The sequence below is a fragment of the Pollicipes pollicipes genome, unplaced genomic scaffold, assembly GCF_011947565.3.
Source record: "Pollicipes pollicipes isolate AB1234 unplaced genomic scaffold, Ppol_2.1 Scaffold_4002;HRSCAF=4701_pilon_pilon_pilon, whole genome shotgun sequence".
NCBI lineage: Eukaryota > Metazoa > Arthropoda > Thecostraca > Pollicipedomorpha > Pollicipedidae > Pollicipes > Pollicipes pollicipes.
This window is the reverse complement of record NW_023596420.1, coordinates 4,510,727-4,534,980: the sequence shown is the minus strand read 5'-3', so window position 1 is coordinate 4,534,980 and position 24,254 is coordinate 4,510,727. Positions and strand designations below refer to the sequence as shown.

The following is a 24,254-nucleotide window of genomic DNA, read 5'->3' as shown; positions in this document are numbered from 1 at the left end:
CGACAGGCTTTGAGGTACTAGGTGTAAGTCGGGACTAGGTAAAACCCGTTTTCCCAAGCACAGTTTCGCTGCCCCCCACAGGAAAAGCACAATTTAAACCATTTTGGCGCACCCAATTCCAGGAGCGACGCAGACCAAGAGCACTACATCAGGCCACTGCTGGAGGGCAAGCGGGAATGTCAGGGTTTCGCGGCAGGGCATCGGACCTTGTCGTCGGAGCTCTGTCCGTCGGAGGCGGATGCCACTGCCGGCTGCAGCGACAGCACCGTCTCGAAGAGGGTGCGCGCATCGCCGATGCTGCTGGCGATATCGGCGTTCGGGTGCTGACCGAACGCCTCCGGGTGGTCTACGGTCGGCAGACTGTTGCTGAAGTCCTGGTAGTAGGAGAGGTGGCCGTCTCGCGGGATGTAGTAATACGGCAGCGACGACAGCCTGAAAACACACGCATGCTATGATATCTGGAACAGGGCGGCCCTAGCATTGCAGTGCTGACGCTGGGGATCAAATGCACGCACTAGGCCTGCATTGTGCATGTTGCATTATGATCTCAAAACTCTGAAGTCACTTAAACCTCGCCGACCGAGGAAGGCGGGGGAGGGGGTCACAGGCCCCTGCTTTTTCAGAATAACATCTAAGCGTTTTTAAACGCGTTGCTGAAGCTTTCAAAACCTGAGGTTACATCATTTTTACACAAGTGAAAGCTTGGAAGGTCTAATCTCGACGGTTCATGACCTACGGTCACTTTCTCGAGGCCATGCCGGTGACATTTCTTTCAAGAAACGCATTCCAAAGGTGGCATTTCTTACAAGGAACGCATTCCAAAGAAGCATTCACATTCCTGTACTCTTTGAAAAATAGATACAGAAACATCGCACACACAACGTGAATCTGGAAGACAGGATAGGACTTTCACGTCTGGGTCGCAGCACGCGGACGGAGTGGATGTCTGTTAATCGACAGCAGTGTAACAAGCGTTTGCGATCGCTGCTCCGCTAAGCGGACGGAGCTGACTCTTAGGAAGCGGATGAAAAGACCCGTTGCGTTACATGGAAAATTGTTATTCGCGATGGTTAAACCCATGGGATAATGTTAAGCAGAACTTAAGATAAAGACGGCCATAGCGCTTTCCAATTTCGTGCCACCTAGTCATGCGTCGAAGCTGATGTGGCACAACTCACATCACAATTAAATGATGCGGAAACATCATTTCTGGCATTCTGAATGATCAACGCTCAAATGTTGCTCTCCAGATTTCCACCGCGGCTGGAGCGTTGTTACGTATTCCAAAAGTAAAAAAGCCGCACTTTCTACCAGTGCAGCCGCCATATCTCCCTAATTTCGCTACTGCCTCGCCAACGCTATTGCAGCCTATCTGTACTGTCCTAACTTGTCTCCAAAGCACACCACGAAGCCAGTGGGAGTTGTGTTTTGCGGTGCTGCATTTCTCAGCTCTTCTTATCGCTTATCTGATGTTTCTCGAAGCAATGCGTTCGGGTAATGCATTCGATTCACTATGGCTCACATTTTTCGTGACGAAATTCACACCGGCCTCGTCGTCGGTCACACTTTCGGGGCGCCCGTGCAAAACCAATGGGTCTAAAACGGTCATTCCACCACGTGCCACGCTCGAACCCCGGACTGCAGCGGCTCGCGATCTTCCCGTGAAAGCCGAATATTACGCCCGCCCTCTGGGCTACATTCCACCGCCGTGACCCGCCGTTCGGCCCACAGACGGCGCTGAGTAAAACGGGACAGACAGAAGAACCCCACGCGAAAATAGCATATTGAAAAGTGTGTCCAGCCCGTTCCGTTCACAGACGGATATAGCGCTATTTCAAACCCGAGACAAACGTTCTCATAGCGTAAACAGATGTTTTGCCACATCGTCACGTAACTTAGACGATGAGAAACCAAGCCGCAGCAACACAAAAGGACTGCATTGCTACCCGATGTGCCAGCCAATTTTTCCGCGTGGTTCCACGAACAAGACTCGTTGCGGCTTTGGCGAAAAGTGGGTCTGAAAAAAGTCCTCTGACAGCCCTCCTCGCCCTTTTCATGCTCATCTGCCGTAGACAGGTTATTACACAAGCTGAAAAAATCCTAGCTGTTTATCACTGCACCATAAACCAATATGAGCATTCTTAAATAAAATATGGATAAACCACCCACATAGCGTACAAAGGTGGAGAGTCACGCACGTACTCTTACGGCCAAGCCGATGCAGCGCCGCATTCTACCATGCACACAGGGGCAAATCACCAAAACGTTGACTTAAAAAGTGTCAGCGAACAAACAGCAGTCAGTGACCACGTTTCCGCATCGTTCATACCCATGTCCCGTAAGTGGGTCATTACACAGAGAACGAAAGCCTTGCCAGTAGTTTTGAAAAGTAACAGCATGCAGCGGAGGTAGCGATAATTAAAAGCTAAGCGAAGTGCTTACCTAGCGTGCACAGGTGCGGTAACCCATAGCCTTACGGCCACGCTGATATGGCACCCAACCCCAGCGGCACACAACAGCCGTGGCACGTTATCCAAGGCGTAAAGCTGCAGCATCGTCATTTTGACGCCCTCTGAGCGTCTGTTGAGTTTTGGGCCTTGCTGTACATGTTGGATGCTTCAATAAAACGTCGTGACTGCCGGTGCCAGCCATATTTCAGCTCCCACTTATCTATGCAAGTAAACACATGCCATGGTCAACCAACGTCACATTTTCATCACATTGTGACCTTGCCTTATCTGTGGAATGGCATTCAAAGAGCTGAACTGATGCATGCTGCTGTTACCGTTGCTTAGCTATTCCGCCCGCACGGAATGAATGAAAAGAAGATGAATAAAGTACCGCTGAGCATCGGCAATCACGTGCACTTTTCCACGTTTTACTTGAATTACTCAGCGGCGGTGACTGGCTACCGGTGGTATTTTGACGTTGCGTAAAAGATAATTTGTGAGCATTTGGGTCGAAAGAAAGAAGCACACAATGTTTGAAAGGAAGGCCGCACGGAATTATTCCTGCGGTGATATAACTTTCGGCCATCAAGACCCTGGCGATGGTTCGGAAGACTGTGTTGCATTTGGCGCCATGTTTCCAAATCCAGACATTGCCAGCTTGCAAGACGATTACTGGTGTAACGGTGCGCCGCGCGGTCTAGTGTCAGCCACATCAATTGCAGATGGTATATTGGCCAACACTTTGAAATTGGATTCACGCCTGCACCGGCTCTCGCTGTCAATACTTGGCATACCACGTGAAACACGGTAAAAACCCAACCCAACGGGAAATCTGTCTTTACCAATGCTGTGCACGTGCCACGTCGGCGTCACACATGCAATCATGCGATACACCGTTCAAGTATCTCAGAGCGCGTTGATTTTGCGTCGCTCCGTCCGGCGATCACTGAGGTGCGGCCCTGGACTCGAACGACCGCTCGCCGGTTTTGATGCGGCTGGCTTCTTCGGGCCGCCATGCGAAACCGATAGGCTAAAAATGCAATTGGCGGCGCGCGTCACGCGCCACCCGCTGACCGCACCAGCGCGAAACTTGAAACGGAACTTCCAGTGCGTGCCACGCCCAAACCCTGGACCGCAGCGGATCGCGAGCTACATGCGGAACATGCGCACGTTCATCGTGTGCATATTTCACCCCTTATCTCTTAACGTTTGACCTGCAGACGAGCTCAACGAAAAAGACGACAAACAGACAGAAACACTTGACGCAAATAGCATGTAAGACGAAAATGTAATGCATACCGCTGCGATTAATGCCGCGGAATTTCCACTCGAATGCATTCATAGCCTTTTGCTCTCACTTGTAGTAGGTGACGGTGAGCGCCTCGTCATTGAACATATGGTTGATGTAAGTCATAAGCAGGCGCCGATCCCAGTCGTCGGTCACATGGCCGCCGTACATGACACCGGCGATCAGGTACTTGAGCGCGTCCCACGGAGGATCTTCGTACTCGCGCAGGTAAATGTTGAGGAGTGACTCGGACACCTGAGCGGCGCCGGGCAGCGCTTGAAGGGGACAACCGAGACGACCCACGCACCAACCAGCCGCCGTATCAACGGCTGGCACGAAGGCACATCGACCAATACAGAACACGACCGGACTAACGGACCGCCTCCCCCCCCCCCCTCACACGCACACACTCACGTGAAAGGATACCCACACGCACACACACACAGTCCTGACAGCACGCAGGCTCCCTCGCTCACACTTGCGGATCATTAACCATGGCTGACGAGTTGCTTATATGCGATTCCAATTGATGCCTCTTGGCTTAAGGGCACGCTTTATACCGGAAAGTCGCGCCATTTATGTTCCAACAGCCTGAAATATAAAAAATACCCTTTCATACATGACCAAAATATCAAAAAAATACACGATCTAACAAGGCAGGGAACCAGGTGGAAAGACAGCGAAAACCTGAGGTAGACACCCACTGCCAGAACAGAGCCAAGTTCACGACACTAATGTTATCAGCACGGTGCACCAACTTTAGGGAGATTCCCAGCCGGCACTTCACCGATGTTACCACTGATTTTCCCACCCACGCAGCAGTTGCTGTCAAGCTGCTGTTTGTCAATCTGTCGTTTGACAGCAAAACTTTGAGCCAACCCGAACGCTCTAGTTCACACTGCAGCAGCAGTCCTGACTTCACGATGAATGAACATTCATTCCCCAGGGTGACCTATAGCTAACCGGCTGGTGCTCCTACACAGCCCCCAGCTCAGCCACGCACCTCGAAGTCGGAGTCGTTGAAAGCGTACAAAATGTTCCAGCCGAGCTGCTGGAACTTGCGCCGCTCCAGCAGCACGGAATGAAAGAAGCAGAGAGAGAAGAGCAATTTCTTGTAGGTACTCTGGCGCGGACACTGCGTGAACTGTGCCTCAGTCATGTTCTGGTACAGCCGCTTGATGTTGGCCTTGATACCCTGAGGCGGTAGGATCGCGAGTCACGAGTGACACACTCCTTAACGTCACTTCTCGGTACAGCTGGGCTTAAAACGAATAAAGCGCGCTGCTATCATACTCCACACGGTATGCTCTCGCTGGGTTAGAAAAGTAAGGGATATCTGGATGACTTCAGTCAGTATGGAGGCGGTGCACATGTCATAAACCCCCAGCATCAGTTACCTTGGGCGGCTCGGTGGTGATTTTAATGCCGTTCTGCAGGATCGAGATGGGGAAGTCCGGGTGCGGGCTGGAGCTGAGCCACAGCCGGAACTCGGTGTGAGCACCGCCGTCCTGGATCTCCTCCACCATCTTGTCAAGCTCGGGCATCCAGGAGAGCGACAGGTGACAGTTGGCCAGGAACACCCAACCACCGTCGCGCTTACCCAACTCCAGCATTCTGCCCGAGAGAGGAAAAATGGCACGAGGGCCCCGATTGAACAAGGGAAGGGGGAGGGGGGGGGGGGGGGGGGGGGGCGCAGGAAGCACGAATGTCAGAGAGTGCCAAGTGTCCGGATAACGGGCATCTAACATACATCGTTGGTGTGCTGGGACCCGGCCGCTCCCATGGAGTGCCAATGCATGTGCACATGTGCACTCACATGCGTAGGAATGGAGTTTGAGGGTGCCACGGCAACTACACTTTATTCAAAGGGTGTATATATACTCTATGGCCACGCATGGTCAGAATTGACTGCAAAATTAGTGTTGACACCGTTTCTTTCTGAGACGCTGCTCCGCCTGTGTGCACCAATTGTAAGACGAACCGATCGTCGTACGGTCCGTCACGCTGGGCCGTAATCAAACCCGCGGCCGATGACGTCCTGCACTGAGCCCCGTATTCAATGTCAAACGAAACAGCAGCCACGGTGCGCCGGAAACGAGAGAAGCGAGAAAGCACCACATTCCCTCCACGAAATTTCGCCATAGACCGATGCACGAACCAGCAAACCCACGAGCTGACGCCTCCAGAGATCGTCATGAGACGGGGTTGGGTCGGGGGGAGGCGGCCCGTCACTCACCGTATGGCAGTGGGTGCCTGACCCTGACCCAGACTGAGACGGGGTTGGATCGGGGGAAGGCGGCCTGTCACTCACCGTGTGGCAGTAGGTGCCTGACCCTGACTCAGACTGAGACGGGGCTGAGTCGAGGGGAGGCGGTCTGTCACCCACCGTGTGGCAATGGGTGTCTGACCCTGACCCAGACTGAGACGGGGTTGGATCGGGGGAAGGCGGCCCGTCACTCACCGTGTGGTAATGGGTGTCTGACCCTGACCCAGGCTGAGACGGGGCTGGGTCAATGCCAGACGGCCTGTCACTCACCGTGTGGCAATGGGTGTCTGACCCTGACCCAGAATGAGACGGGGTTGGGTCGAGGGGAGGCGGCCTGTCACTCACCGTGTGGCAATGGGTGCCTGACCCTGACCCAGGCTGAGACGGGGCTGGGTCAATGCCAGACGGCCTGTCACTCACCGTGTGGCAATGGGTGTCTGACCCTGACCCAGACTGAGATGGGCTGAATCGAGGGGAGGCGGCCTGTCACTCACCGTGTGGCAATGGGTGCCTGACCCTGACCCAGACTGAGACTGTGGAAGCGCTCCATCATGTCGTTCTGTTCAGCCAGCTGGAGCAGGGCCGTGGTCGGGTCCACTCCCGGCGAGAGGATGAAGATCAGCGGCGTCTTGGCGGCAGAGTCCTCCAGCTGCCGGCACGCAGACATGGGTGCTGACAGTGCATCCCACACATACCTGGCCACCTCGCATCCACACACCGATGGCTTCACCGCCACCAACCTTCAACGAATATCAATGTTCAAGTTTTTTTTTCTTACAAACTCTTAACTACGTGGTTGTACTATTCAACACAAAACAAACAATGCACGTGGTATTGTGCAGTAATGTGTAAGGTGGTTGGGACAACATTACGTTTTGACAGAGTTCGGGCACATGCATGTCCCCCCCCCCCGTGGCCAAAACGGCACGAAATTATGGCGTAGATTAAAGTAAAATTTTAATTCATTGTGCGCGCGCACGTGTGTGTGTTAGTGTGTAATTTTACCGTCGCCAGCATAGCCGTCTATGCCGCGACTGGAACGACGATGACCACGTACAGACACATGAACTTAGAGATACACGAACGCCCAGATACACGCCACAATTTTTTCCTCGGAACTTGGAGCCGCGAAAAAAGTTAGGCGATAGGTGGCCTTCTTACACGATGTGCTACGCAGGTCCTGGGGTGAGAGTTAATTGTCTTACACCATTAGCAATTGCACATCGATTCAGTGCCAATCGGCACTTTTCAGCGGAAAATGCACGAACGTGACAGAAGCATTCAGCAGCCGTTTTGGAAGCGAGGAAGCCAGCTTTGCGGTGCTACTACACGTCTGTCAGACAGTGGAAAAGAGGGCGTACGATACGACCTGCGGTGGAGGAAACTTACCACACCGTGGAAGTCGAGCACGGGAGGCTCGACAAACCGCTGGCCCAAGTTGTGCACGACGAACGTGGTCACGCAGACGTTCACTCGGTCCGGGCGCAGCGAGCGCACGAAGATCATCCGCTGCAGCTCCGAACAGGAGGTGTCCCACTCGCCTGCGGCCACGTGGTGCGCCGTGACGGCAGTCGGCGCCAACAGTGCGGGGAACGACCGCATGACATTGCGACCTTCCGTTACAAGAAAAACTGACACTGGGGCGGTTTGTGATAGCAAGCGAACCACCAAGCGGCTCGCACAGCTTTTATAAAATGGAAGCAGATTTTGCGCTTGAATGAAACACCGAATGGGAGGCACGGACCATCCCGATCTGCAGTGTTCGGGTTGGTCCATGGGTGCTGCATGGGTGTAGGCATAGGTACGTTGCCATGGATGAAGAAGTGACTTGGGCCCATAAGCCCCTCGAGCTCGCGGATGGGGAAGAGCGATCCGGACCCTGGCGCGGATCGCATGCGGGATGGAGAGGTCGTGACTTAGGCCAATAAGCCGCTCGAGCTCGCGGATGGGGAAGAGCGATCCGGACCCTGGCGCGGATCGCATGCGGGATGGAGAGGTCGTGACTTAGGCCAATAAGCCGCTCGAGCTCGCGGATGGGGAAGAGCGATCCGGACCCTGGCGCGGATCGCATGCGGGATGGAGAGGTCGTGACTTAGGCCAATAAGCCGCTCGAGCTCGCGGATGGGGAAGAGCGATCCGGACCCTGGCGCGGATCGCATGCGGGATGGAGAGGTCGTGACTTAGGCCAATAAGCCGCTCGAGCTCGCGGATGGGGAAGAGCGATCCGGACCCTGGCGCGGATCGCACGCGGGATGGAGAGGTCGTGACTTAGGCCAATAAGCCGCTCGAGCTCGCGGATGGGGAAGAGCGATCCGGACCCTGGCGCGGATCGCACGCGGGATGGAGAGGTCGTGACTTAGGCCAATAAGCCGTTCGAGCTCGCGGATGGGGAAGAGCGATCCGGACCCTGGCGCAGATCGCACGCGGGGTGGAGAGGTCGTGACTTAGGCCAATAAGCCGCTCGAGCTCGCGGATGGGGAAGAGCGATCCGGACCCTGGCGCGGATCGCATGCGGGATGGAGAGGTCGTGACTTAGGCCAATAAGCCGCTCGAGCTCGCGGATGGGGAAGAGCGATCCGGACCCTGGCGCGGATCGCATGCGGGATGGAGAGGTCGTGACTTAGGCCAATAAGCCGCTCGAGCTCGCGGATGGGGAAGAGCGATCCGGACCCTGGCGCGGATCGCACGCGGGGTGGAGAGGTCGTGACTTAGGCCCATAAGCCGCTCGAGCTCGCGGATGGGGAAGAGCGATCCGGACCCTGGCGCGGATCGCACGCGGGGTGGAGAGGTCGTGACTTAGGCCCATAAGCCGCTCGAGCTCGCGGATGGGGAAGAGCGATCCGGACCCTGGCGCGGATCGCATGCGGGATGGAGAGGTCGTGACTTAGGCCAATAAGCCGCTCGAGCTCGCGGATGGGGAAGAGCGATCCGGACCCTGGCGCGGATCGCACGCGGGATGGAGAGGTCGTGACTTAGGCCAATAAGCCGCTCGAGCTCGCGGATGGGGAAGAGCGATCCGGACCCTGGCGCGGATCGCACGCGGGATGGAGAGGTCGTGACTTAGGCCAATAAGCCGCTCGAGCTCGCGGATGGGGAAGAGCGATCCGGACCCTGGCGCGGATCGCATGCGGGATGGAGAGGTCGTGACTTAGGCCAATAAGCCGCTCGAGCTCGCGGATGGGGAAGAGCGATCCGGACCCTGGCGCGGATCGCACGCGGGATGGAGAGGTCGTGACTTAGGCCAATAAGCCGCTCGAGCTCGCGGATGGGGAAGAGCGATCCGGACCCTGGCGCGGATCGCATGCGGGATGGAGAGGTCGTGACTTAGGCCAATAAGCCGCTCGAGCTCGCGGATGGGGAAGAGCGATCCGGACCCTGGCGCGGATCGCATGCGGGATGGAGAGGTCGTGACTTAGGCCAATAAGCCGCTCGAGCTCGCGGATGGGGAAGAGCGATCCGGACCCTGGCGCGGATCGCACGCGGGATGGAGAGGTCGTGACTTAGGCCAATAAGCCGCTCGAGCTCGCGGATGGGGAAGAGCGATCCGGACCCTGGCGCGGATCGCACGCGGGATGGAGAGGTCGTGACTTAGGGCCAATAAGCCGCTCGAGCTCGCGGATGGGGAAGAGCGATCCGGACCCTGGCGCGGATCGCATGCGGGATGGAGAGGTCGTGACTTAGGCCATAAGCCGCTCGAGCTCGCGGATGGGGAAGAGCGATCCGGACCCTGGCGCGGATCGCACGCGGGATGGAGAGGTCGTGACTTAGGCCAATAAGCCGCTCGAGCTCGCGGATGGGGAAGAGCGATCCGGACCCTGGCGCGGATCGCATGCGGGATGGAGAGGTCGTGACTTAGGCAATAAGCCGCTCGAGCTCGCGGATGGGGAAGAGCGATCCGGACCCTGGCGCGGATCGCATGCGGGATGGAGAGGTCGTGACTTAGGCCAATAGCCGCTCGAGCTCGCGGATGGGGAAGAGCGATCCGGACCCTGGCGCGGATCGCATGCGGGATGGAGAGGTCGTGACTTAGGCCAATAAGCCGCTCGAGCTCGCGGATGGGGAAGAGCGATCCGGACCCTGGCGCGGATCGCATGCGGGATGGAGAGGTCGTGACTTAGGCCAATAAGCCGCTCGAGCTCGCGGATGGGGAAGAGCGATCCGGACCCGGCGCGGATCGCACGCGGGATGGAGAGGTCGTGACTTAGGCCAATAAGCCGCTCGAGCTCGCGGATGGGGAAGAGCGATCCGGACCCTGGCGCGGATCGCACGCGGGATGGAGAGGTCGTGACTTAGGCCCTAAGCCGCTCGAGCTCGCGGATGGGGAAGAGCGATCCGGACCCTGGCGCGGATCGCATGCGGGATGGAGAGGTCGTGACTTAGGCCAATAAGCCGCTCGAGCTCGCGGATGGGGAAGAGCGATCCGGACCCTGGCGCGGATCGCATGCGGGATGGAGAGGTCGTGACTTAGGCCAATAAGCCGCTCGAGCTCGCGGATGGGAAGAGCGATCCGGACCCTGGCGCGGATCGCACGCGGGATGGAGAGGTCGTGACTTAGGCCAATAAGCCGCTCGAGCTCGCGGATGGGGAAGAGCGATCCGGACCCTGGCGCGGATCGCACGCGGGATGGAGAGGTCGTGACCTGGGCCGTAAGCCCAAGCAACAATGCATTTGAGCGTCCCTAGAAAAGACTCAATCAAAACCCAAGACCCCTACTGCCGGTACCCAAGCACACCTGAATCATGGGGTGAGATTCAAAGGCGGCGGTGTCAAGCTGCCGACTCGGCACTGAGAACTCAGACTGACCGGGCAGCGTGGCCTTCTCTGGCTCCGGAGACGTGTACCAGGCGTACCAGTCGCGGTGCCCCTGCTCAAACGACTGTATCACGCCGTGGAAGTTGGCCAGCCGCTCCAGTTCAGTCACGTTGTCCCAGGCCGAGTCCGACAGCCACTCTGATGGCCGGAGACACCAACAATCAGCCACAAGGGTCCACACAGCAGTCCGCGTCGCAGCACAGCTAGCTTAATGACATCTATTTAGTAAAATCATCAAACGCAACGTTTGGAAAAAAACATTTCAAAGTTTAAAAAGCTATTCGCATTGCTTTTGTGCGAATATGTTTCAAGGATCCATGCCGGCAACGAATTTCTGATTGGGGGATTAAGAGTTCACGCTATCTCAGGAGATTTCGCGCGACAAACGCAGCCACGTCGATAAAAAACAACGAACAAAAACAAAAAAATCCCACAACCGTTACTAGATATCGATAACGGCCTCACAGACCGGAAATGCTTACCATCCAGGTGACCTCTGACCTGGGCAAGGGTTATCCATCTGCTCCTCTCGGTCCAAAACCACACCACCCTTGAGGAAGAACATGTATTCGTCCCCGTTGACGACGGCCTGGCTCTCCAGCATCTTTATGCACATGTGGAACGAAAACAGCAGCTTGTGCCTTTCGAAGAGTCCACGACAGGCGTATCTGCAAATAGAATGACAACTAACGACTAAAAAGCATAAAGCCGGCCATTAAATCAGTGCAAAGTGCAGTATCCAGAAATAACGACGAAGTCACATCTTATATAATTGCATAATTCGTCATAATGTGCCAACGTAATATTAAAAAACACACATAGCTAAAAAGACGTTCAGCTTAACAAAATGAAAAAGAACACCATTTGGCCCGGCCATCATTACATTCCTGGACATTTAATCCAATTTTGACGCACCTGGCTGTCATCCATGACAGCCAGTCGTGACTTGGTTGAGACTCCGCATGCAGCACAGTTCAGGCGATTTCGGTGTTCACTTACTTGTAAACGCCATAGGTGTGGAAGTCATTCATGTTCTGGATGCGGTTCTCTAATTTGGGGCTCCGCTGCGACTTGTCGATGGAGTGCGTAAACAGGTCGACGTACGAATCCAGTGAGAACTGATACATCGGGTCAATCTTGCCCAGGTCAGTCAGCACGAAGAACAATATGGAGGCGCGTCGCGCGCACGGCCGGTACGCCTGCAGCAGAGTGCAGCCGGCACCAGGTCAGCCCCCAGCTCGAGCGCACAGCATCCGATGCGAGCGCAGAGCCTGGTTTGTAGAATCAATGGACGGCGTGCACTGAGTTCAAGGCCACACGACATCAACCTCGCGTCAGGTGTATCTCATTGTCACGACACCCACACCTTCAAATGCTTGTGAAACTTTTTCTTCAAAACCAGTTACATCGTTCCGAAGTGCAGCACATTAGTTGCAACTCGGCTATCGATCACGATCCTTTGAGGTCACATCTGTGAATATTTATATCCACGAAAGTAGCGGTAGTAAAGTAACAAAGTAACCCCATTTATGCAACGGCCTTTGCGGTTTATGGTTTGCCTCGTATCTGTCTGACGGACGTCAGGCGGTTATCGTCAACGAAAAAACTTCCGATTGGAAACTAGTTGGCTGTCTTTCGTACGCCAATGACGTCAAAATTTCGCGTAAAATTACGTCCCGACTGATGCACTAGGGCTGCAGAATGGTCACGATCATCTGGTAGCGCGGTACATCATGTGGGGGCTGATCCTCAACCCTGTTAGATTTAAAACGTTCACAATGGACCTTGGCGACCTTGGCGTAACGCTGAATACCAAACAAATTTTCACTTTACCCGTCTCTGACATAGAAGGGCCGGTCGAGTACTTGGTCTCCTTATTCGGCCCTTTCGTGTCGGTACCAGCAGGCCGAAGTTCAACCGAAGCGCAGTGATGGCTGCGTATTTCGCAAACGCGCGATCAGTTTTAAAATATACGGCGCAGTCTGGACGAGGCGGTCGATGCCCACACAGTGCCGGTCGACCGAGGGCAGTACAAGCTTTCTATGTGATTAATTACTCATACATTCTCCGGGCAAACAAATTCTCTTTCCTATGACAGCCTACTGCCTCACTTCAAAATCCCATCCCTAGCAGTACGAAGAGTGCAGCACGATTTACTCTTTCTGAGGAACACCTTCTAATGTAAACTGGACTCTCAAACCTTACTCAGTCGTTTCCCTTTGCCTGTGCCACCTCGATCGACCCGCACCTGAACTCTGCTCGCTGTACCTCGCGCTCGTGTGCAAATAGTACAGAGCGGTCTGTTTTGCAGGCTGTCAAGCGTTGCGAGCAGTTTTTAACTAGCAACACCAGCCCATATGTCGTTCTCGACGGTTTTGCCATCTTCCGAGTTCGAGTGATCAAGAATGCTTTAGCTTCGTAGTATCTTCAGTCAGCTTTGAGGTATGTCATCCAACATTTATGTTCATACTACTGTACACTATGCACTTATTGCATTTTATTTAAACGATTTCGCCTGTTAGGAGAGCGCTGCTCTGTTGCCGAGAAAGGAAAACAAAGAAATACATATAAACATATAGTTCGTCGCGTATGGATATTGAGGCACTAGTTTAAGATCCCAGTTTATGCATAAGTAACCTTCCTTTTTGGGGCCTTGCATCCGATCATCGGCTGTTACCGAAAATATATACAACGCACGAACATCCCGTTTTAATACAATTAACTTTGTAAGGCATTTACTAATGTTCCATGACTCGGATTGCACACTGTCAAATACGAGCAGTGCACTGCGTCGCCTGGAAACGTCGCCTCCACGCAATCCGCATTGATCTAACAACGCCATATTTCATGGCTGTAAACATTTCACCCTTTTGTCCACAACTGGGGAGTTGACTTGAAATCCACACGTGCTATGTGCGCCGCCAAGTGTGGTCTATTAGTGATCGCTACATGTGCGCAAGAGTGTGTGGGGCATATGTAGGTGGGGGTGAGGGTCGGGGAGTGAACCTGCCTCTCGAGCGGAGTCAATCTTGATTTCAGTCTCCTCGGCCGTCTCCAGCTGTTCGATGACGTCTGCCGACGTCGTCTTGCAGGATTGCAGAGTCACCACTAGCGCCTCGTCCTCCAGGAGTGAGCCTTCTGTCTTCAGAAGTCTGTTACAGCAGAACCAAACGTATCAGCACCAACACTTTGTAAAGGCAAAAAGGCACACGCGCCGACGCTTACAATAACTGAACCAACAACACGTAAAGATGATCGGTACAATGGTACACAAAAGCGCACACATCACCACCAGCGTTAGCAGAAATGCTATACGCAGCACCACCAATCCAGCTTAACTTTGGGTCAACTGAACAGTCTACCATGTGATGCCGCTTTCACGAAACTGAGGATCCAATCCAAATATGTTTACCTACTCTGCAATGTTAGATAGCGATTCGACAGCAATTATGCGTCTAGTGCACGTGGTCAGTAACGATCAGCGGGCTTACGATGGGAAAATGATGGACCTGACAAACAGAGCATGAGACTCTTCTGGAAATCGATGCGTGAAATCAACCGAAACTATTGCTTGAAATGCGACACGTTGGAGTTAACCAGCGTTGGACGTTAGATCCATAGGACATACGTTGTGCTCATCCTCTAAACGGGATTTATGAACTCTGGTGCCAACTATGAAGCAATCACCTCATACCACTTTGCATATGTTTAACAACTGGAGGGCGAATATGTTCCCTAATTTCCCCAAATGGAATTTATCCACTAAAACCTGACCCACAGAATGCAAAATTTTTACGTTTTGCCATCAAGTCAGTTTTATGTTAGGTTGTCTCCCACAATTTACAATTCCACTCCCAAATATGGATTTGCCCCCCCCCCCCATCTCAGGGGTGTGGTCACCACACCCATAACAGTTTGACTCCTTCAGATCGGTTTAAATGCACTTGTTGGATGTATTCTGTTGGTCAATAATGAAACAATGTTTTTATTGGAGTTTCGCCTAAATGTAGCCCTAACCACCATCATCTAAAACAAAAATGGTGCCAACATCAATGAAAAGACTATCACTGCAGCCCGTTACCGGTTTTACTTCAACAGGACATCCACAACTAACCGTGGCCAATTCAAACCTCTAGTTATCCCTGTGTGCAACGGTTCAGGGGAGGGCGAAGGTCCACCCCATCAGTCGTGGGTAATCGGTATCAGCGAGGGGTGAAAAACTAGACGGACGAGCCTGCGCCTGACCTGAGCACCTCGTCTTCCAGCTCAATCAGTTTGACCTTGCCGGCGGCGATGTTGGTGACCAGTGTATCCTTCTGCTCCTCCAGCTCCGGCCGCTCCTTCCTCACCACGATGCCCAGCAGCTGCTGCTCCAGGCCTGTACCGCACATAGAAATGCTATGCAGGGCCTGACAGAGGAATAGGCCTCGCATTGAGCGGTCTTTACGGGTGACCCGATTAACCGCAACAAACAACGCAGTCACTGTGACATTTTAAAGAAGGCATGCTTCTTCGGATAGCAGCCTTGAGTTCAAGGGCATGTGCCACGTTTAAAGATATCGAGGCATGCGTGGGTCATGATGAAATAAGCTCACTTATAGCCATTGGCATACTTTTCAGTGGAAAAGACTGCTCTATACAACACAGTTTCTCTGTTAAGTACAAATGTTTCTCAGTGCGTCACGGTTTGTTTACGTCACAGTGCGTTGCACGACATTGACTGAGAGCCAGTTGGCGGCCGTTATATCTGAAAATCGTGCTCACGAACGCCAGAAAGGTCCTCATGAAGTGACAAGTACATAATAACAGTGTTGCAATCATCCACCCAGTTCGACACAATGAATGATGTGCATGCGAAGAGGTTCGCCCCCATTTAAAGCGAAAGACCATCTTTCATGTTTTCAAAACGGTATTCCCACTGTTGCACTCAGGACCTAAATGTGGACCATTTTGCGTAGCGGACTTAAACCGCTACGCAAGAGTCATCCCGTGTCCGTGATGTCCTACATTGTGACGGTGTTGAACGTTCAGTTGAACTCCGGTACCTTACACTGTATTGCGCGTACCCTTCACGTGGTCTGTTGCGCACCTGGCATGAGTTCGTGCCACAGTACCATGTCACGATTGCAGCGCAGTGGCTTTCGGAAATAAACCACGCTAGAAAATGTACAGATTGCACAATATATACCCTGTATTTGACGCGGTCTAGCCAAGGGCGAGTTTTGCATCTTGAGGTAAATCACAAAAGTCATTTATTTTGCGACATGCTGCCCTGGATACATCGTATGATGCGGACACCCGACGTCGATTGGTTTCGACGTACGCCTCTAACACAGCCTTACGTCTGCGATCCTAGCAGATCAGAAACCGGTCGTCGACGCATATGAGGTCGATAACGCGCATTGCGACGACCCAACCATAGTTATACGGTATTGCGTGTAACAGAATGTGTAAACCCGTATGAATGCCCACGTAACCTTACAGCCTTTACACAACACTACGGGCATACACGATAAGTGTCGAAAAGTCGTTTCTTATTTGAATTACACGCTACGAAATTGGACGGCTTCTTGGTATCAAATCTGCAAGGTATATGTTGGACCAACCGCTGTGCGTTGTTTGAAAATAAAGATGCGTCTTTCCTGGTACTGATTTCGACCAAGAAGCATCACATCCCAAATTTGAGCCATGCGTATCCCTAACCACGAACATCTTTGTAAATAAAAATTAAAAAGCATTTTGCCAAGTCAAACCATGCGGTGTCAGCAGCCACGCGCCAGAGATATTGCCTGGTGAAAAATTCCATTTTGCACGGACACGCAAGGGGTAAACGACAATCTATTTCCCTGAGTAGAGAAATATGTGACATCACTGAAGCAGCGTGTGCCCACCGTCCTCTTTGACGGTGAAGTTGATGATGGTGGTCTTGGTGGCGATCTCCGGCGGGTAGTGTGGATTGGAGAGTTTTGTGCTGATGTAGAACCGGAACTGCGGGTTGTATTCCACCTCCTTATCGCCGAGCTTCGTAAACAGACGATCGCCTGCGGAGAAATTGCGGTGAGAGAACAAAGGTGACGTAACCTTCTGGGACACTTTAATAAGGCACAGTCACTAACTAGATATAAGCCCCCTGCCCATAGTGTGTATATCTTCTGTATCATACAGTTCACATCACAGCACACTGCTACGATTATTAGTGTCAAACGGTCGCTTCTTAAGTAACCCTCGACGGACGATGGCGGGTTGCGGGACGCAGAACCCGAGGCAATCACTTCCCACAGGTAAATCATAAAATCAGTGACCAAAACCGCAAAACTTCCCTGCGCATGTTTTGAAAAGCACAAAAGCACAAAGAACAAAACAGTACCGAGGTAGTCCCTTGCCTACTGTGGCACCAATTTGACCACAGTGAAGAGCCGAAAGCGCCAGTAACTAACCATAAACATGTCTTCATATAATGAAGTTGAGAACAAACCGCGTGTAGTCTATCTTACAACTATACTTTACTATCTTAGCGCACGTACACCTGACAGAGGTTCCTATTCCACGTCAGCTACACCGCCTTTTGCGCTCGAAATACCGCTGACAGCCGACTGCAGCTCCACGACGTGTTTGGGCCATACCCTGCTTGATGACGGACTTGGTAAGAATGGGGTTGAGTGAGGCGTCCAGCGTCTCCTGCACGTTCTGTAGCAGCACTGGAAAGCCGAAGGTGATACTGCGCTCCAGGACGGACAAGTAGTTGCTCTGCTGGAGGTCAATTGTCTTCAAGTCCTGCAGTGGTGGACAGAGACAGAAACGCCAATGGGTCAACGTCTTCCACAATAACGTGCAGGTCATTCGGTTAAGGGCAGAAAATGGAGGAACACAACGACTGACCACTGCTCCAATTACCGAGAACTAGCGTAAGACATTCCGTGTCTATCGATGCTGCGATTAGTATGAGCTCCCGCTGACATTACTAAGATGACGCGTCGCAACCATTCATCTATTGCTTTACGTTGCAAAAACCGCACACACATTCTACAGGAGAGCAGCAGCAGCTGCCGTGCGCAGCCGACCCACATGTTTCGCCTCCATGCTTCTGATCCAGCGCAGGCCTTGGCCCTGCGGGTCGATGAGCAGCGGCCAGCGCTGGCCGCGCGTGACGATGATGCCGTTCTCCACGCTGTAGGGGTTGGACGGCAGGCCCTGCACGTTCCAGTCGCGCACGACGGTCGGCTTGGCCAGAAACTCGCGCAGCTCGAACGTAGGCGAGCAGGGCACCAGCTTACCGCGCACCTGATCACACGGAGCAGCTTAACGCGCGTCTGATCACAGGAGCAGCTTGACCACCGCGGCCATCTGTATCACACGGAGCAGCTCAACCGCGCAATCTGATCACACAGGAGCAGCTTACCGCAGCACCTGATCACACACAACGGAGCCAGCTTACCGCGCATATAAGCACACTGAGCAACTTAGTGGCGAATCCGATCACACGGAGCAGGCTTAACCAGAAACGCGCGCATCTGATCACACGGAAGCAGCGTTACCGAGCGTCTGATACACACGAGCAGCAAGCGACCAAACAACTGACCACAACGTAGCAACGGCGGGGATGGGACGACCAGTCGGACATGTGTGGACCGACACGTGCTGCCAGTCATGTGCACTCGAACGCAAACCATACAGCCGGCAGTGTTGGGCGCTGTTGGGGACGGGTATAAAACCTAACGACGAAAACAGGTGTGAAAGGAAAGAACTGCACGATGTAGGTGAATGCACTGTGTGTTTATTACCGGGCGATTACATACAGCCTGAAAGCGACCAGTGTTTGATCACAAACAAGACCAATTTTTCGAAGTTGCGCAGCATTGAAATAACAGAAAATATGTACCTGAGGTAGTGGATTAACTCCCTTTGTTAACAAAAGTGGTAAAATGGCGTCACTCTTATTCTGTTGCTACGGCAGGCGTTGGTTAGTTTTATGCAAGGTTAACGTCGGCGAGATCAAGTGAATCGCGCATGCCGAAAATAAGATAGGGTAACAGAACAATCAAGACACCGGGAATGGAGCTGCCCAATTCATTTGAGAGGGGCTCTAGCCTTCTCTCAACTTTGGGAGGAAAATGGGCCAAATCCGGGAAGAAACCCGTTGTTGGCGCAGTTTAAGGGAAGGTCCCGTCATATTCTGGTCGAATCCCGACTTAGTTCAGAAAGCAACGCTCCTCTTGGACAGCTTCCCAATATACAGCCAAGGCCGAATGACGACCGCAAGGGACCGGCTCATGGTGGACAAGCTCGTGGCCTACCTCGGGCAGCCAGATGTTGGAGATGATTTCGTCACGGTAATTGGAGGTGAACGGCCCCATGTAGGAGACGAAAGCGGCCGCAATGAGGCAGTCGCCCACCAAGAAGCCGAAGCTCTCATCCAGATCCTTCACAGTCTGCGTCCAGCGGACCTTCTCGCCGGCTAGACCGGACACGATTTTCGCCGCGCGATCCAGCTTCAGCTCCAGACCTTCAGCCTGGAGGGCCCGTCACAGTGCCTGTCAAGCTCACGTTCTCCGCCCGAGAGGCGAGCCACAGTGCCAGTGACGCCCAACTGCCCACCTGACTGGGCCACTCCATCAACACCGGACACCCATTCCCCTCCCGTCACACAGAGTTCCGGCCGGCAGCCCGTCAAATTACGGCCCAACCCCGCTGCATCCTGCGAGCTTCGTCACGTAACCAAGCTGACCTGCCAGCATTCGTCACCTTTAGTAAATGAAATAAACGGATCCGTTGGCGCGGATGGTGCCACTACCCGCGATATGACGTTGCCTCGCCTCTCAACAACAGCGCGTTAACATCAGTTTGACATTTGTGGCCCGCTAGGTCGTCATTTGAAAGCTGTTCAATACCCGTAGATCACAGACACGTTGCTCGTACAACAATGATCCACAAACTCAAGACATCGGTAAGATGAGATGAAATAAAATGCGAATATCTAGTTGTAGTTTCCAATTGCTTCGGTGTGAGCACATGCGACGCCGTTGATCTCAGTATAGCGCCACCTCCTGCCACATCACAATGGTTCGCATCTCAGTAATGTGCAGAACATCTCCACTGGTTTTCTAATCTTTCAAAGCCTGCCCCAATCAGCACCCCCTTCGTGTGGCGGCGCCATCTTAAACGTTGCTCGTGATGTGCAGCGGCTTGGCCTTTGCGGCGAGGCCTTGTTTGACGTTTGGCCTGGTAGCAGTTGCGACTTTTCGATGGTCTGCACTTTGCTCATCGTCATCATCAGGATGATGGTCCCAGGAGGAACCGCAATGAGACAATCGCACCGTCTTCGTCCAGTGAAACATGGATTAACTGGTGGTCGATGCGAGTAGTGACGATATCCAGTCTCTTAAAGACAGCAGTTGGTTATTTTGTGCACTGTGTAGCACAGCAACTAACAATTAGAAGAGAATCTAACAGCTCAGCGTGACAGATTTTAAGCACAGCCAAGAAACGCGTTAAGCCGTGGCCTAGTCTGTGCTTTGGTTGGGATGCCCCAGCCAGGCTATGCAGTGCCGGCCACTGAATGCGTCTCTGCCACCTCGCCAGCGTACAAGTGAAGTGCAGGTCACGGCCGGCAGGCGCGCGGGGCTGCGCCCTAGTCGGGGTATCGCGGAGCTCGTGTCGGGCAGTGTGCGCCGGACGTGTGTAAGCGGTGAGCCGGTTTGGCCGCTCTTTGTTGGTTTAAAATCAAACAAAAGTCTAGCGTGGGTGGAGTCTGACGGGGGATGGGAGAAAAAGCACACGGCCACGATGATTCGCCCGCCGGCAGCAGGATACTGCCTCTGATGCGGTCTACTTGTATGTCCCACATATGCAAGTGTCCCCCTGACAGTGACCGACACCGGTAAGGGAACGGCGTGAATTTATGAACTGGATCGTCATGAAATTTCAACCAGTCGTGTGCGCAGCTTCACGGCAATCCATACAGACTTGTGTGCTGTTTCGCTGGCTGAAGAAATGCACACAGCCAGCCAGTCAGTCAACCAGCCAGCCAGGCTAGTTGGCCCGCTAGCTTGGAAAACCAAGAGGAGGGCCACCCACACATTCGGCTTAGGCGCTGATCGCAATGCCAACGTCCTTCTTCCCGAAGTCGAGTAGTTTCGACAATCTTCTCTAAACCTAGATGCATGGGGGGGGGGGGCAGATTCCTGCCGAGGCCAAACTGTCATCTGTCACAGATCCTGCCAGTCTGAGGTAACGCTAGCGAACAAAACAGAAATGCGTAGCGACCTAGCCAACCCAACAATGATGGACAGTGTCACTGCCCCAGACCGCTACAGACGAAACATCAGCCACATACCAGGAGTCGAATGAAAGGATCAGAGGCTGTAGGTCGGCCATCACGCAGCTCGAAATCACGTGAATGTAATTGAATCATCCCCATTCCAGGAACAATGTATGTAATGCAAAATTATGTTCGGAAGAAGAAACAGCTAATGAGCCATCGTACCTTAATTCTTAGTTCTTCCTTCTGGGCAAGCTTTTCGTTGTACTCTGTTTGCAGCTTGGCCAGCTTCTCGCTGAGCTCCTGCAGCTTTGCCTTGGCATCAGCAAGGTTTTTCTGCTTCTCGGCCAGGATACGCTCAGCCGACAACAGCCGCATCTTCTTGGGCTCCACCACCCTGTCCGACAACGTAGACGAAAATGGGAGGAGAGGAAATAGAGAAGGGTGAGGTGAGGTGACAGCAGTTGAGGTGAGGTAAGGTGAGGTGAGAAGAGGTGAGATGAGGCGATGTGATGTGATGTGATGTGATGTGATGTGATGTGATGTGATGTGATGTGAGATGAGACGAGAGGGCGGGATATGAAATGAGATGAGAGGATAGAACAGGAAACGAGACGAGACGAGACGAAAGAAGACAAGACAACACAAGGCAAGACGGAAGGGGTGTTGGAAGCGTAGAGGAAGGGAGAAGAGGAGGAACTGCTGGAACTGAGGAGAAAAGGAGGAGGAAAAAAGAAGAGAAAAAAGGAAGAAAAAGGAAGAGACGAAAAGAAGTGAAAAGGAGAGGAGAGGAGAGGAGGGAAAGGAGAGGAGAGGAGAGGAGAGGAGAGGAGAGGAGAGGAGAGGCGAGGAGAGGAAGAGGAGAGGAGAGGAGGAGGAGAGGAGAGGAGAGGAGAGGAGAGGAGAGGAGAGGAGAGGAGAGGAGAGGAGGGGGAAGGGAGAGGAGAGGAGAGGAGGGGAAGGACAGGACAAGAGAGGAGAGGAGGGGAGGGGAGGGGAGGGGAGGGGAGGGGAGGGGAGGGGAGCGGAGGGGAGGGGAGGGGAGAGAAGAGGACAAGAGAGGACAGAAATGAGCAGGAGAGGACAAGAGAGGACATATAAGGGGAATAGAGGAGAGGAGAAGAGGAGGGAGAGAAGAGGAAAAGACAGAAGAAATTAAATGGAAGGTGAGCAGTGGGAAAGAGCTCAATAGGGTAAAATTTGCGGGTAAGAATTCTGTCTTCAGGACAACACGCTACGGAAGTTGGGAAAGTGGCAATGTATAGGCCCTGGCACACTTGAAGAGATTATGGTGATAAATCGTCGAGGTTGTCATACATAGACTGGCGGGACTCGGCCTATGCCATGTAGGATCTTTAAATTTAGGGCTGCGTGACTTTCATTTGCTCTAATCAGTCACGAGGTAAGAAAGCGGAAGCCATGGGGACCAAAATCACGGTAAACCTTCACATCCAACATGGTAAGAACTTGTGAGAATATAAACAAAATACGCACAGCCAATTGTGTGATTAAATGACACACCTCATTGGTCGATCTGATAAACAGGGCTGGGATTCTATCCCAACTCACTCTGGTTGCCCCGACCACGGCGTCTGCGGGTGCGGTGTTACATGAGCAGGTAAGTGTACGTTGGCGTTGCACATCCTGCCTGATTTCCGGTGGGAGCGTTTCCGCCACTCTCACCTATAGACGCGGCCGTAAGACTCGATGGCGCGCACCCAGAGACACAGCGACTTAGCGGCCAGCGACTGCTTGCCCACCATGTCCGGATCGAAGTCGGCCTGCGCTACGTAACCGCCCACCTTCTTGAGCGTCTTGTCGCTAATATGATCCTTATCGAAGTCGCGCAGCTGTACGCAAGGGCCAGACGCCAATCGGTCACGTGGAGGCCCACACACCGTGGCAACTTAACCACCAACACACTGCTTGCGGGCGCCAATTGCAATATGCCTATTTCGAAAACTTACCGTTGCTTTCATGGATGCAGCACACTGCTATCGCATTGTCACGTGACCGTGGATATTTTCTTAAAGAGGACAAAGGAGGTCCCAAAGTCAACCTGTACAAGCATGTGGCTCCATTGGGGAAAAAAAAACAGACAGCGAAATGCAGCACCCACCTTCCATCACCGGAAATGTCTACAGAATCCGAAGTACGTTCTTGGGGGGCAGACACATACCTTTTAGTATTTAGATACCACCTGATATTGCGGTGCGCGCGATGGCAGATTACAGAATAGAATGGTGGGGCCAGACAAATCCTTGCATTCTTATAGCCGAGCTTTTGGCTGCTGCCTGACCTGGGTGATGAAGTTCGGGTCTCCCAGCTGGCGCTTTGCCTCCGCCCAGGTGGGCTCCACACACTTGAGCAGCATCACGGCTTCCATCACCTTCTCCACCAGCGGCGGCGGCCGCGCGTACGACTTGATCTCGTTCAGATCCCGCTTTGAAAGAGCGTCTAGCGCCTGAAAATCAAGAGCCAACCAGCCTTGTGACTAAGCTGGACCCGGCTCCAGATAATAGACATGAGCGCCTACTGATCGGCGCTGCGGGCCAGTGCACATGAAGCTGTGAATATATGTGATCAGTGCATTCATGTCCTGTGCACACGAATACCTCCACTGCCATTGTGATGCTCACCCGGACAGCCTCTTCCAGCACGGGCAGCACTTCCTGTAGCTCCGCCAACGCCACCTCGGCCATCGCCTTGCACTGTTCCTCCTCCTCCGCAATCTTTTGGGATCTGGTGGAAACCACAGCAGCCAACATTTGAGTACCACTCTTGCCTCTAACAAGTTCGGTTATTGTCTATATCTCGCAAGTACATAACCTGATCGGTGCGTCACGCACAACTCCGACGGTTACAACTGCTCAAAACATACCGTGGAGGTAAATTAAAAAGCGCGAAATTTGTCAGTTTTAAGTGCAAATATCAGGCATACCCGAGGACGCTGTCATGAACAAAATGCGCAGGATCATGGGTGCAAACAGCGTTTTTTGGGTCTCAATCTTTGAGCTATAGACAACTATTTCCAATTACGGCACCGAGGAACAGCTTCATTTTCTGCTGACTTCAGCTTCATTTTCAGACTTATTTTCAACTTTATTGCCAACGTGACGACCCGCCAACTCTGTGTACGGCAGTTTGTTCCGCACTGTCAGATGGCCTAGGAACAAACCG

The 24,254-nt window shown here is 53.1% G+C and overlaps 1 protein-coding gene across 1 annotated transcript in view; it reads right to left on the bottom strand.

The window, feature by feature from the left end:
* Positions 1-206: 206 nt before the first annotated feature.
* LOC119093966 (dynein heavy chain 2, axonemal-like) overlaps positions 207-24,254 on the bottom strand; it is a gene marked incomplete at its 3' end in the record, with an annotated part of 69,863 nt that continues 45,815 nt past the window's right edge. Inside the window, 19 exon segments of the mRNA XM_037217000.1 lie at positions 207-432; positions 3,809-3,993; positions 4,742-4,933; positions 5,136-5,352; positions 6,499-6,653; positions 7,394-7,545; positions 10,808-10,954; positions 11,318-11,484; positions 11,816-12,015; positions 13,827-13,968; positions 15,062-15,194; positions 16,708-16,857; positions 17,440-17,590; positions 17,882-18,097; positions 19,111-19,326; positions 21,300-21,471; positions 22,758-22,924; positions 23,374-23,538; positions 23,714-23,816. Coding sequence (XP_037072895.1) covers positions 207-432; positions 3,809-3,993; positions 4,742-4,933; positions 5,136-5,352; positions 6,499-6,653; positions 7,394-7,545; positions 10,808-10,954; positions 11,318-11,484; positions 11,816-12,015; positions 13,827-13,968; positions 15,062-15,194; positions 16,708-16,857; positions 17,440-17,590; positions 17,882-18,097; positions 19,111-19,326; positions 21,300-21,471; positions 22,758-22,924; positions 23,374-23,538; positions 23,714-23,816 — 3,256 coding nt within the window.